Source organism: Crinia signifera, chromosome 2 (genome assembly GCF_055691185.1).
Source record: "Crinia signifera chromosome 2, ASM5569118v1, whole genome shotgun sequence".
NCBI classification, from domain to species: Eukaryota; Metazoa; Chordata; class Amphibia; order Anura; family Myobatrachidae; genus Crinia; species Crinia signifera.
The window spans coordinates 317,234,890-317,249,570 of NC_139218.1; the positions used below are offsets into that span (position 1 = coordinate 317,234,890).

At 41.0% G+C, this 14,681-nt stretch overlaps 1 protein-coding gene across 1 annotated transcript in view; it reads left to right on the plus strand.

The window, feature by feature from the left end:
- Window positions 1–7,787: 7,787 nt before the first annotated feature.
- Window positions 7,788–14,681, plus strand: part of CACNB3 (calcium voltage-gated channel auxiliary subunit beta 3) — a 170,854-nt gene continuing 163,960 nt past the window's right edge. The window contains exon 1 of the mRNA XM_083169062.1: window positions 7,788–7,934. Within this exon, the coding sequence (XP_083025188.1) occupies window positions 7,896–7,934 (39 nt within the window). The 5' untranslated portion in view covers window positions 7,788–7,895. The remainder of the gene's footprint in view (window positions 7,935–14,681) is intronic.

Below are 14,681 nucleotides of genomic sequence, written 5' to 3' on the forward strand. Positions count from 1 at the left end.
TCCTGAACTGCTTAATCAGTGAAAGAGGGAGCTGCCGAGGGCTGTTTTCCTACCTCTTGCTTTTTCCCTTTCAGAAACCTAAGACGCCTGTCCAAACCCCAGGGATTCCTGCAATGTGAAAGCGTCCATTAAATGTTATCCCAGGCTGAGGCTGCTGCAGGAAATCAAAGTGTGTATAATAGCTCTTTCTTACTTTTTAACCCTTAAGGCAGAATATCTGTGCTATAATGACATTTTGCCTTGGATTTGTCACAAATTAATAAAAATAGTGTAGGAAGGTTGCAAAGGGGATCCCCTACAAAATACTGCTAAATCCAGCGCTGTCATTTCATGGGGTTCCAGTCAGAATGTTGAAACCAGAGTAAAAGAATGTAAACACTATGGGCCACATTTAACAATGTTACAATAAGTATGAGCAACATAGTACCTGCCCGCACTGCCACTGCCACAGTGCAGTTTTGGTGGTAATTAAAACGATTGTGCCGTGAGGTGAGGGGAAGTGTTATACCGTGTTCTCACTGCGAGTGAAAAATACACGGCTTTTCCCCTGCATTGAAATGCCGGGGACTGTCGCGTTGGACCCCCGTTCTTACTGGAAGGCAAATTCCCGGGTGAAGAAGTTCTACCCGGGAATTTGCCTTTTAACACGGGTTTTTCGGCAGTGTGAACGGGTCGACCCGTGTCTGCATACCCGGATCTCAGACACGGGTAAAAAGAAGGGTTTTACCCCTGTCTGAGATCCGGGTATGCGACCCGTTCACACTGCCAAAAATCCCATGTTAAAAGGAAAATTCCCGGGTCTACATGCTAGACCCGGGAATTTGGCTGCAGTGAGAACGGGGTATTATTGACCTACCTGACCCTCTCTGTCGCCTACCTGACCCTCTGTTCCTGGACTTCCCTGGTAATGTACGATTACCATCACCTGTGAGGAGCTAGGTAATTGATAAGAAAGGTGTTTCACCACAGGTGATGGTAATCCTACATTACCAGGGAAGTCCAGGAACAGAGCATTTTCTCCCTGAAGGAGAGGGTCAGGTAGGCAACCCTGTGTTATTTTACCTGGCAGCAATCTTTTTCTGCTCTCCCAGCCAGTGGCGATGGGGTTGGTAACACCCTGTGCAGTAAATAGTCCCATCACATGTGCTGATGATGCATGGCCATGGTCCTGAAAACGGAACATGGCCTTGCATGAAAGAGCTATGGCCTCACATGAATGGGGAGTGGCCTCTTGTGAAGGCTCCATTTACCTTAATCCAAGTGTGTGGCCCCATGGGAGGGCATATTATTACAGGAAGTCCTGTTTACATCATCCCCAGAAATGCGGAGCCGACCCAGGAAGTTTGCCTTCACTACTGGCTCCTCCTCACCCCCTAAGTGTGTATGTGTGTGGGGGTGAGGAAGCGCTACGGAATATGTGTGCGCTATATAAGAAACTGTTAATAAATAAATGTAGTGATACATACAAGGGCATAAAGTGTAATGATAAAGTGCTGCATATAAGGGCATGTAGTGTTATGTAGTGCAATGATGTAATGCTGCATATAAGGGCATTTAGCTTAATGATGTAGTGCAGCATATAAGGGCATGTAGCGTAAGGATGTAGTGCAGCATATAAGGGTATGTAGTGTAATGATGTAGTGCAGCATTAGGCATGTAGTGCAATGATGTAGTGCAGCATATAAAGACGTGTAGTGTAATGACATAGTGCTGCATATAAGGGCAGCCTGAGTAGATAATCTGAACTTTTGTCAGTTTTCTTTTAAGTAATTACTGTATAACAGGACAGAGTGAGACTCTGAATGTTTGTTCAAATGTATGCTAACTTGCAGGAACAGAAGTGAACTATGTTCTTACACCAAAGATTGGTATGTGCCTATTGTTTGCAGTATCAAGATACAGTTTGTACAAATGTATTTTTGTATCCATTCCAAGGTCACTACCCATGCTTTCTTATGAACAAGAGATCTTTATTAGTTGCCAAGTATAGTAGCAACAGTGTAGAAATCAATAATTAGTTGTTTATTCATAATAATAATTTAGGCAATGTTGCCCCCTATTGCTAAATACAAGTAAAGCTTAGATGGTGTATACCAGAGGTGACCGGACTTTTGTAACCCAGCATCTACTGTTTGTACACTTACGTACCGGTGATCTACTGGCATCTCCCCCTGAACCAAATATTTGCCTCCCGGTGCAATACGCCCCTTACATATTATGCCACACTATACGAGCCAAAATTCACACTATGCTACACGATACGAGACAAAATTCACATTATGCCACACGGTACGAGCCAAAATTCACATTATGCCACACGGTGTGGGCCAAAATCTTGCACGTGCTGATCCCTCTTCCTAGAGGCTTTCTTCATTTCACTACGCTGATTACCTTGAACTCTTCTATACCAAGCTTCTTGACAAAGGTCCATGGCAGGGACCGAAACGTTGGGGCATATTGAAAGATATGATTTCAGCACAATCCTATGATTGGAATAAAAACATATAACTTTGATGGATTTATAACAAAGTTTGATACTTGTTATTCCGGCGAGTGTCTCACATCCATATTTGGGTGCATGCGCTTGTGCACCTCTTGTAAGGCACCCCAAGTTGTACTGGGTTGAGTGAGAGTGCGGTCTCCCCTTGAACTATATATATATTCGGTACGGATGAACCGGCACTCCGACTCAATTGGCAAATGCCCCGGGTGCCTACAGTAGAATGTAGGTACAATGGAAATAAACTGAGTCAGTCCTGGGGTCTTTTAGATGAAAGAAAATGTGCTTTATATGGTAAAAGCAAACATATGCATAAATGTCGACGTTTCAATACACTGAATGGTATTTTCTTCAAGACAACATATGCAGTGAGACTTACCCCGCACGGGAGTGACTCAGGAGTGACTCAGTATATATATATATATATATATATATAGATGGGTGGATGTCCGGCACTCCCCGCTTGCTGGTGTTATCTGTGCCCGGGTGCCTTCCCCTGTGGCAGTGCAGCCACCAATATAATTTCCAAAGTATGGGCGTCACTCCGGGTCTTGTGAAAGCAAGTGAAGTTTATTAGCTTCTATATGGTCAACGCCGTTTCGGGAGTTAACCCTTCGTCAGGACCAGAAGACAGTCAAACGTGCACTTCACTTACTTTCACAAGACCCGGAGTGACGCCCATACTTTGGAAATTATATATATATAATATATACACTAAACATCATCACTCACCTTTCCTAGTTTTGGGGTGCCCTATGGCTTGTGACCACATTGTTTAAACAGACATTGTAGGGGATCTGCACACACTAAGTTAACTGATAATAAATATTGGAGATTTGGTTCATGAATTGATCAATGCATTTAAGCCTGCAGCCCCCTTCACGGGACCCCACTTTTCTGCAGGTCCTAACATTATTGCTCAAATGGATACAATACACATAGCTAACACATCAATGTTTGATTCCAGGCATGCTATCTGGTCTAAAGCTCACAGCAGACTGTGCTTTTATAGGTGAGCAGTTACCAACACACCTGTCACTAATCAACTAGGGAACTGGTTAACATAAGCTATGCACTATAGGTTAAAATAGGGTGCATGAGAGAATGTGACCACAATAAGACTAATTTAAAAAAGTAATCTAATAAACAATATATACACTAAACATCGGCACTCACCTTTCCTAGTTTTGGGGTGCCCTATGGCTTGTGACCACATTGTTTAAACAGACATTGTAGGGGATCTGCACACACTAAATTAACTGATAATAAATAGTGGAGATTTGGTTCATGAATTGATCAATGTATTTAAGCCTGCAGCCCCCTTCACGGGACCCCACTTTTCTGCAGGTCCTAACACTATTGCTCAAATGGATACAATACACATAGCTAACACATCAATGTTTCATACATTTGAGCAATAGTGTTAGGACCTGCAGAAAAGTGGGGTCCCTGGATACATTTGAGCAATAGTGTTAGGACCTGCAGAAAAGTGGGGTCCCGTGAAGGGGGCTGCAGGCTTAAATGCATTGATCAATTCATGAACCAAATCTCCACTATTTATTATCAGTTAATTTAGTGTGTGCAGATCCCCTACAATGTATATATATATATATATATATATATATATATATATATATATATATATATATATAATGAAAAATAACATCAGGGGGGCACTGTAAAGTATTCCACCTCCTAAATTTATTAACTTTCCCTAAGGGTGGGCTGTAGAATATAGAGTAATCAATACATATGAAAACTTTAAAAATAACAGTTTTATTCAGAGTAAACAATAGTAAAAATGTGAATCCACCATTACTGTTATGATTAGCCCCTGTTCTATAAGGATTTAACAGAGAACTAGAGCAATAAAGTACCTGGTGAAGTAGCAGGATGATCTAAAAATAACAAATTAGTAAAACTAAACTGAATATAGGATATGGATGTATGAATGAAATATGGGAATAATAAAAACCAAGCTGTGACTAATATTAGGAAAAGGTCACAGCACCCTACTGTAACAGCTACACCCAGAAACCATTGGATGCCTGCAGTGCTAAGGATTCACCTTTAACAGCCACATTTGAAGGGGCAAATTAGGTCCATCCCAACTCCAGTGCCACCAGGTCTTACATTGAAACAAGTTACCAGTGGAATCTAAGGGAAGACAAGAGGAAAACTAACTAAATAAAACCTCACTGCTAATAAGCAAGTTTGTCGCAACCAAATATAACAAGTGACTTCGTCACTAATAAGCCATGCAAAATATACATGTAACAATACTATACAAACAGAAGACCTAGCTGCAATGTGCAGAAGGCCCAAAGGACTCACGACACCCGGAGTAAGTGACTAGTGAACCAGAGGTACAGATGATCAGGAACCTCCGGAGATACAGCTTGCTGTAATGGATACCAACTGCAGGTGTAGAAACTCCAGACTAGGAACTCAGACAGGGAATACAGGCTAAGGTATGCTGGAAACAGGAGGCTGTGCCCCAGGCACATGGCTTGGAGCTCAGGCTGGGAAATGCACCCAGGAGCTGCACTGTGTCAAACTAATGCTGATCACTCAGTAGGAGCTCAACAGGAAAGTATCACCTGCAGGGAGGAGCTGATCAGAATCCCTAATGAAGGGTAACCATCAAATTAGATATCCAGAACCCAGTCCAAGTTGCTGAGCAACAGCTTCATAACAAAACCAGAAAAAGCACACATGACAATTACATTCAGGATATAAAGTTTTATAATGGTAATTAAGGATTAATCTTTTTCACAAAGAATGCAGATAGTGAACTTCAAAACCTACATTTTTCGTCCTTAGGACTTCATCAGGCATGTGTTAAAAAAAAATATAGAATTGGGTTACCACCTAATATTTATTCACATGGCATTGGGTTTCCCCATTATATATGTACTGGCATAAAGGGCTAGATGTCCACTTTATGGATTATAGTTTATAGCAATTTAAAAGATATTTCCAGGATAACTTGGTTTATTTTTTAAATTGCTGCTTGGGTGTTGATGCTTGGGTTTTGATAGGTCAACTGTGTCTAGATAGACAGGCCATAAGTTGACACCAACAGGTCAATATGCACAAAAACTGATGTTTCCCTATTCAAGTGTCGATGTTTTCCATGTCGACATTTTGCTTGTGTCAACCTTTTGTCATTGTTGATCTTGGGCATGTAGACCCTTTGTCAAGGTCAATCATGTACATGTTGACCATTCGGTGTCCATCTATTGACTGTCTACATAGAAACTGTCAACCCTTTGATCCATAACTGGCTTCAGATTGTGTTGGAGAGGGGAGGGAGTAAGGCTGTGACGGTGCTAACAGGGATAAAGGGAGCTACTAGCTTGGGAGCCCCAGGAAAGAGGGAATAGAAGGTAGTTATGACAGATGAAAAATTAGGACCAATTGTCCACACAAAAAAGTGACCTGTATAACAGGTGGCCCCACAGACAATTCAGACAACCAGGAATCTTACTGGGGACTTACAGGGGTCCATTTGTTCTTTACACAAAAATCCAGCCATGCTTGCAACTCTTGGAAATAGGGGAAGGTTACTTTAAACCCATTGATTCAATAGAGAAAACATGAATCCTTACCGGACTCAGCAAAGGGTTCATGCTCATGTTGGCATAGTCTAGTATAATGGCAAAAAAGGTTGATAACCAAGTTATCTGGTGGAGGTGCAGAAGCTAGAGTGGTTCTGTCAAGCTGCAGTACAGTAATGTGGGGGTGTCACTCCCCAGAAAGTAAACAGAAAAAGGAAGGGGTGACTGCGCTAAGTGTGGTAAATGAGGTTGAATAAAATTAGATAAAATTATGTTGCCAATTAACATGTGAAAAATATTTAATGATGACAAATAAAACAAGGATTAAAACGCAATTAAATAGGACAATAAGAATTGGTTATCTTGTAATGAACCCAATAAATTGGCTAAAAAGATATCAAGAAAAAAATCAGAAAAACCAGGGGGTATAAGGACTGATTTAGAAGTCCATACGGTACCGTATTTAATGAACCAGCCGGTTTGTGATGAAGTCCTGTTTCGGTTGTATCTCTCCTCATTAACATATGGCTGTATGGAATCTCTCCTCATAAATATATGGCTGTGTGGGTGGGTATGGGTAACCCCATGGGCAATCTTGATGGAGGATGCAGAACCCCCTGTAGTTCTTTGGCCCAGTAGATGTTGTGGGGTGCCTCTAAGTGGGCAGAGATCCCAGTGATGATGGTCCAGCAGAAAAGAGGTTTTGCAGAGATTTTAAACAGGCACTCAGCAGAGAGTTAGTAGGTCCAATTGAATTGGTCAGTCAGCCCCAAATGGTTTCACCAACGCGTTTCGCTCCTCTTGGGAGCTTTTTCAAGGTGTTTATAGTCTAGTATCATATTGGGTATTGGGTCTTCATGTCTTTATGGACCTGCCAGAAGTAGGAGGACATTAGCTTGATGGCCACGCCCTGGTGGTAGAGAAGTGACTAAAATGTCTCAGAGGCACTTTCAGGTAGGGTATTTAGTACACTTGTTCTTTATCAAATTTAGTATACTTGCAAGTCTTTCTAAATCCATAAGTGATGCTCTTAATTTGGCCTATATACTGTATGGCTACTTGCCCAGTGTTTCAACATGGTGGATATATATTAAGTCGGTAGTCTCATCATTTATATCACTGATTGGTTGTTTTAAGTGCCCACCAATTGTTGGCATTCTAGTTGACCACTTCTGGGACGAGATATACTAAGCCATGAAAAGTGATAAAATGGAGAGTGATAATCAGCTCCTACCTCTCATTTTTCAAACACAGCCTGTTACATGGCAGTTGGGTGCTGATTGGCTGGTGGTTTATCGCTCTCCATTTTTTTTTTTCACTTTTTAAGCTTAGTACATCTGGCCGAGGTAAATAACTGAGTGATAAAAGATACATTTTGTGACACTTTATATTTCAGGTCTTATCCATTTCCCTGGTTTGCATTTGATATTCTACTGCTTTCTGCAACTGCTCTCACTCCCACGCTGCATCTGTTCTCAAGAGATCTCTGCTTTACCTCATCTGATTCCACAACTTTACATCTCCACTGAGAGCTCACAAATCCATTACTCCACAGTTCCCACAACTTCCTTGCTTTCACATTTCTCTTTGACATACCTGAACATTTCTGTGCATATACTGTATATAGAAACAATGATCTTTGTCATCCATTAGTCATCTGAGCAGTGAGAACAGTGTAGTGATGATGCTGAAATAATGTGGGCAGGTCTACACTAAAGTCCTGTAAGACCAAAATGCAGAGGGCTGAGCTTCCAGAAGCTTTGCGTGCTGTGATGTGAGAGCTGTGGCAGCAAGTGCTCCTGATCTGCTCTCTGTCTGCAAATGGTCCTCCTTGCATGTCGCTTTCCAATTCCAGTGTGTTCCTGCTAAACGAGGTAATGCTTTGCTTCAAAAGTGTTTTTATTGGTAATCCGAAATAGATTTAATATTTATTAATAAAATAAATGAGTGTGTATATATATATATATATATTTATATATATATATATATATATATAATATTTTTTTTGCACTGATACAATATAATTAAAAATACAATTGTAACTTTTTGCATTATAATAATAATTATTATTATTTTTTATTATTGTGAATATTATTATTGTGATTATTATTAAGTAGTAGTATTAGTTTTGTCTTATCTTATAGAACTGTAAGTGTTACGGTATTTGCCGTGGCAGTGGCAGTGGAACAGGACGTTATGAGGTCACAATCGTGATAAACCAAAATTATATTGAATGCCAGGAGGGAGATTAAAAGGAGCCTGTTAGAACCAACTATCTCCATCTTCTTGACCGCACACATTTGCTGTGTATGTCATGTAACATTTGGGACTCCTAATGCAAATAGCAACTGTTTAAGTTTAAACTTATTTTAAACTTAGATTAGAATGTTCACCTATGGATGAGCCTTGTAGCCTGATACTAAATTGCATTACAAACTGATCATTAATTGCTGGCCTATTTATTTAATAGATTTCATTTATCAATAACTATATATCAGTGAAGAGGATACTTGCTTTTTCTGTATATTTTCAGCTGGCAGTGCTGCTCTGTAATGGGTAGAGTAATGCTCTGCAGGGTTTTATAAGTGACTATGTAATACCAATTTATCACAGAAATGTCCCTAAATCCTGGCATTTAGTCGGCATTTAAATGCCGGTTTGTTTTGCCAGTCCCAGTCTGACCCCCCTTTCACACAGAAAAGCAAATTACTGGGTCAAACCTTTCTACTCGGTAACTTGCTGATCCACACAGGTGTTTCTTCTGTATGAATGGGGTCAACCCGGGTCAAACCCAGGAATTTCGACCTGGGCTGACTTCTCAATACAAGAAAAGAACCCTTGTTGAATGGCACAGTAGCAGGTAGAGATGCTTAACCTGATCATTTTCTGTGTGAAAGGGGTATAATAGTTTTCTAAACTACTCATTAAAAAATGCAATCTCGTTCTTAATTCCTTTAATGAAAGTCATGTGTTACATAAGAACATAAATAATATTTCAAGGCCTTTGTTAAAGTATCTATCACCTACACCCAGTGAGACAGACAATATTCATAAGAACGTAAAATATCCAACCATGACAAACAAGCAACTTATTTCTAGTTAACTGATAAGCTCAATGCCCAAGAATAAAGGTTACAATTATACCCCTTTCCAGCAGAAAACCAGATTACTGGGTAATTTGCTGTTGAACACGGGTCCTTCTTCTGTGTGAAAGGGCCAACCTGGGCCATAAATCCCGGGTTTCCGATCCTGGATTTACCAGAGTGGAGGACTTGTGATACATGACCCGGGTTGACCCTTTCACTCAGAAGAAATACCTGTGATATTCAGCAAATTGTCGGGTTGAAATTTTTAACCCGGTAATTTGCTGTTCAGTGTGAAAGGGGATCAGGCTGCTCCCCGCAAAATGACTCGGCACTCTAATTGCCGGTTAATTGCTGGGTCAAATGTCTGAGAGGGGTAATATATGCTGCTACCAGTGAAACCTATTTGCAGGAAGTTACATGGGTTGATGGGAAGAGTTAGTCAGCGTGAAGTAATTCTGTGCAATGGGTGGTGTACAGTATGCAAACTGGTTCACATAGTTTTGTAGCGCTACTGAAAAACTAGATTTAATTTTGCAGAGCCAGATATGGTGGAGAGACACAGATTGAGCACTGATCCAGTCTCATACTTATAATAGGGCACAGCTAACATCAGAATGTTGCACACCAGCTGAGAGCACTTCTAGTACGCATATAATAACAACGTTTAATTGCACATAAGTAATGCATGCACTAAAGACAGTTCTGATGTCCTCTCATTCTCATGATTAACCCCACCGCTGCTGAGATTTTCCTTCTCACCCACCTATGAGGAATGCAAACACTCTTATTTTAATGTTAGGCATTTTTCTGTCTAGTACCCACACAAATCATGCTTTTGTCAGAAGTTCCCAAACTCTGCCATTACAGTAGTTTTAAATATATCCATGTTTTAGCACAGGTGAGTCAATTTGATATAACCATCTTAAGCATGGAAATTCTTAAAACCTGGACTGTAATGGCAGAGATGGGCACCTCCCCTTTATCTATATATTGTTTTGAAACCAGAGGTTCCCCAACTCTGCCATTACAGTACAAATTATAAAGACATACATGCTTTAGCACAGGTGAGAATTTTTATCTCAGTCAATTAGATACTGAATAACCATCTGGGGTTAACTATGGGAATTCTTGAAACCTAGGCTGTAATGGTGACGTTTGGCACCTCTGCTTTATATATTTATTGTTTGAGAACACATGGGGTCAAATTAATAACCTGCAAAAAGGGGGAATTGCCATTGTTATGGCATAATAACGCTGGCATTGGCATCTCATCTCACCCCCTCGTGACAAAGATCCCAGACTCTCAGATTTGTACGCTGCTCTGTGGGGTTGTGAACAAAAATCATAAAGTTCACAGCTGCAGAGTATAGTCAGCAAGGCTCGCTAATTAAATCAACCTCTTTGGATGCTGCAAAGTGATACTGCTTTTTCTTATAACTCAAGGCAGTAATGTAGACTAGTTTACTGAACGTAACAAAATGGTATTAGAACAAACATCTCATTTTTCATACTTAAATACAAAAAAAGGGGGGACTAGCACTGACTCAGCATTCTACTGTAATATTCAACTGTAAAGTTGTTCTCAACATTCTGGCCTCTACTTTGATCAAGCCCCTCATTCGGTCCGTTCACTGTCCTTGAGACACACGGCTGAAAAGCAGGAACGATCAGAGACCAGAGAGAACACATTGTATCTATCTCCACTCAATATTAAAATAAAATAAAATATATATCTAGGTTGCTCAGATTTGTTGCGTGCATATATATGTATAATTATATATCTTTGTGACATTAGCCACAACCGCCTGGTACCACAGTGATATACACTGCGGTTACCTACAGTGACAGCCCACACAATATTTGTAATACTTTCGCCATAAATGTATGGTCCCAGATGACATACATATCTTTTTCGTATAGAAATTAAGATTACAGACCTAATTAGGGTCTCTTTTATATGAATTTTCCCTATTTATTCCCTTTTTTCTTGTCACATACCCATTAAAAATTAACATCAGCCAGGCTATCAATGTATCTCATGGGAGAATATCCCCACATTGAGATTATATCTGACCGAGGCTGATACATACACACCTTTACTTCTTATCTTATCTCCAACCTTATTCTAATTTATCTTCAATTATATAATCCTTGGATATTGTGACATAGTTCTTTCTGCCCTGTCATACTATAATCGATAAAGCAATACTTGCTTTCCCTCTTCTCTTCTTTTTCCCTTTCCCTTTTCTCTTGAGACTTTATTAATAATCGTACTAGTTTTGGAGGTTCTTGCAGTGAGTTCAATATTTTAACGCATATCAATAAAAATTTATATATTTTATATTTAAGTTGTGCCCCAACAAAGAGAGTCATCCTTTTCTCCTTTTGTATAACATTTTTCATACTTGTATGACATCAAAGTTGGAAAATATGTACATTACATAGCTTGTTGTACCTTGTCGTCAAAGGTCTTCTGAAAATGAATGGAACTACTATTTTGTTTTTGTGTATGTAGATTAGTGCAGAAATAATACAGTGTTCCGAACCCTTCATAATTTTACTTCTGAAGGAGAGTACTATTCTCTTTAGAAATAAAGTAATGTTTCTGTAGAAACCAGAGCATAGTTGCCTACCCTCCTGCATTCTGCAGGAGACTCCCTGAAATAGCAGCAATCTCCCTCTCTCCCTCATTAGTCTAGCAATCTCCCTCATTTCACCTAGCCCAAATTACACTGTTACATTTTTGAGTAAAAAAGGAATGAGAGATAGATACATTTACATTGAATCATCAGCACCATTTCCCAGCACTTTACCAAGTATAGTATCTCTTACTACCTGCTCTGGGGCTCATCTACATTTGGATATACTGTAAGTCATTTTAACAGATACCTCTCAGAGATATAGCAGTGCACACCCACACTTCTAGGTGCCCCTTTCACAATTTCTTTTCACAATCTCTCCATATATGGAACTAGACACGCCCTTTGGGTGGATCATGACACGCCCCCTCAATGGGGAGCTGTGCAAAATTCTGCTACCAACTATAATCTCCCAGAAACTAGTTTTCAAAAGTTGGCAAGTATGAACCAGAGTGGAAGAGATTTTAGCTTTTTTAGCTTTAAGTTTTAGCATGGCCCTGAATATGTAAGTATGGGCTGTTGGATATATACAAAGACCCCGCTTCTTGAAGTAAATGTGATTCTATAGTCTTTAGGCTACAATCAGTGGGGCAGAAATAGGTGGGGGTAGAGTAGTATCTGCCTAGGGCCCTGCAGGTCCTGGCTATCCAAAATTGTGGAGGAGCATTGTGCAACTACTGCAAGATGTTCATGACATGACATGGACCTGTCCACACTCCCAAAGTCTCTTTCTCTGGCTTTATTCCCTATACTGTATGTGGGAAGTCAGTTTACTTTACATACTTTACATGTGACACAGTATTTAGCTTACTTCCAAATGACCTAGAGCCTGATTCAGATTTCTGCGCAATGCTGGTGTTCACACAGCTGAGCATTTATCAGTAGACTGTCCACACGCCGGGGTACTCTATTAATGCCACTGCAATCAGCAGCAAAAATATAGTGCTACGGATTGTTTGAGGGAGGGAGGCCCCAAACTGGAATCTTGCCTAGGGCCCCATGAGGTCTACATCTGCCTCTGGGTGGGGGAGTGGGTACTGATTACCCAGGCTTGATGGAGGGGCCTGGCGGTGGCCTGGCTCTACTAATTGCCTTGCTCCCTTCCTTGCCTGTCTGTGCCTTCTGTCTATGGGGCAGATGTATTAAGCCTTAACAAGAGATAAATGCAAGGGTGATAAGGAGAGATAAACATCCAGCCAATCACCTGCTAACTGACTTTTTTCAAACACAGCCTGTAGCATGGCAGTTAGCACGTGATTGGCTGGGCATTTATCTCTCCTTATCACCCTTGGATTTATCTCTTGTTAAAGCTTACTACATCTGCCCCTATGTGTCCCCAGGCTGGGCTGCTGTATGTGTTGTGAGGCTTCTGCTGTGCAGACCCTGATCTGTTCCTGGCTGGGTGGTACAACAGTGCCTCCCTGACTGTGGAGTGTACAACATCACTTTGTGACATTACAAATGCTATTTTTACTGAGATATTTTGTAAGGAGGCGTGACCATGCCCCTTATTAGCACAGCCATGCTGTCTACAGCCACAGCTACACTGGTCAGAACCAATCACCAAAACCATTTTTTTGTGATGCTTGGTAAATTGGGCATTTATGCAGTGCCCATAGAAAGCTATGGAGACTGCTGTTGCTATTGTACACATCTCTGTTGCTATTGTACACATCTACATCAATATCTTTGTAATAAGTGTCTCTCATTGTGGGGGCAGTTCTCTAACACAGAAATGCGGTAAAAAAAACGTTATCTGGGTTTTTACCGCATTTCTGTATGCTCTAACCCCCCTCCGCAGTGCCAGTGCTGCGGAGGGAATCACCTGATGATTCCCTGCAGAAGCCTATGGGCTTCTTACCGCAGCGCTGTTTGAGGGATCCGTCACGGATCCCTCCCAGCATGCCCTGCGGCCGGCGCATCACTCTGCGCATGCGCAGATGGACTCCCGGGTCACAGACCCGGAAGTCCAGTGCCGGCACGCATCGCAAGGGACAGCTCTTATCGCAAGAGCTGTCCCTTGCGTTAATAACCACATATGTTAGAACATATGTCGTTATTAAAAATTCAGTGGCCGGTGAAGGGGGGCGATAAAGGGCTGCGGATGTTACAACATCCCGTCCTCTATATAATAAATAGCTAATGCTTTTCCTCACCTCTAAGGGGGAATACACAAGACCAGGCTTGTCCAACTTGCAGCCCTCCAGCTGTTTCAACTGCACATCCCAGCCAAAGTTTTGCTATTAGGGAATGCCGAAACTATGGCAAGGCATTCTGGGGTGTGTAGTTTCACAACAGCTGGAGGGACACAGGTTGGACATGCCTGCACTAGATGATGCTCAATGGAACAATTCAAGTGTAGTTCCATTTGGGCGCACCCAGCCGCTGGTGCTGACATTACTGTTATGTTGTTCCGTCATTTTGACAGGCTGGTAACTAGTACTTAAATAATGTGTCCGTCTCCTGAAAACAAATATACTATATAAAAAATCTTAGTTCAGAAGTAATAGTAATAGGTCATTTAAAGAGGAAGTGATGCTGTAAATTTAATTTCCTTTTCATTGGATAGCAAGTATCTAAACATAATCCTTAAGTATTTTCAGAGACAGATATGTACAGTAGGAGCATGACTTGAGGCCTCCACATTAATGGTTTCCACTGTGGGGGAATGGGGAGAAGGTAATATGCAGATAGAGTAAGTGCAAGGGGGGGGGGGGGGGGTGTTTGATACCCAATCCAATATACTAGTTCATCAGTTCTCAAACTTTGGGTCCTGACCCTAAAGTTGGTCGCGACCATCTCGACATGTGGTATTACTGTCTGTCAGGCTGATGACTTCTCTAGTCTCTCAGTGAGTACCAGATGCACTTAGCTTCAAAAGTGATAAAATGGAGAG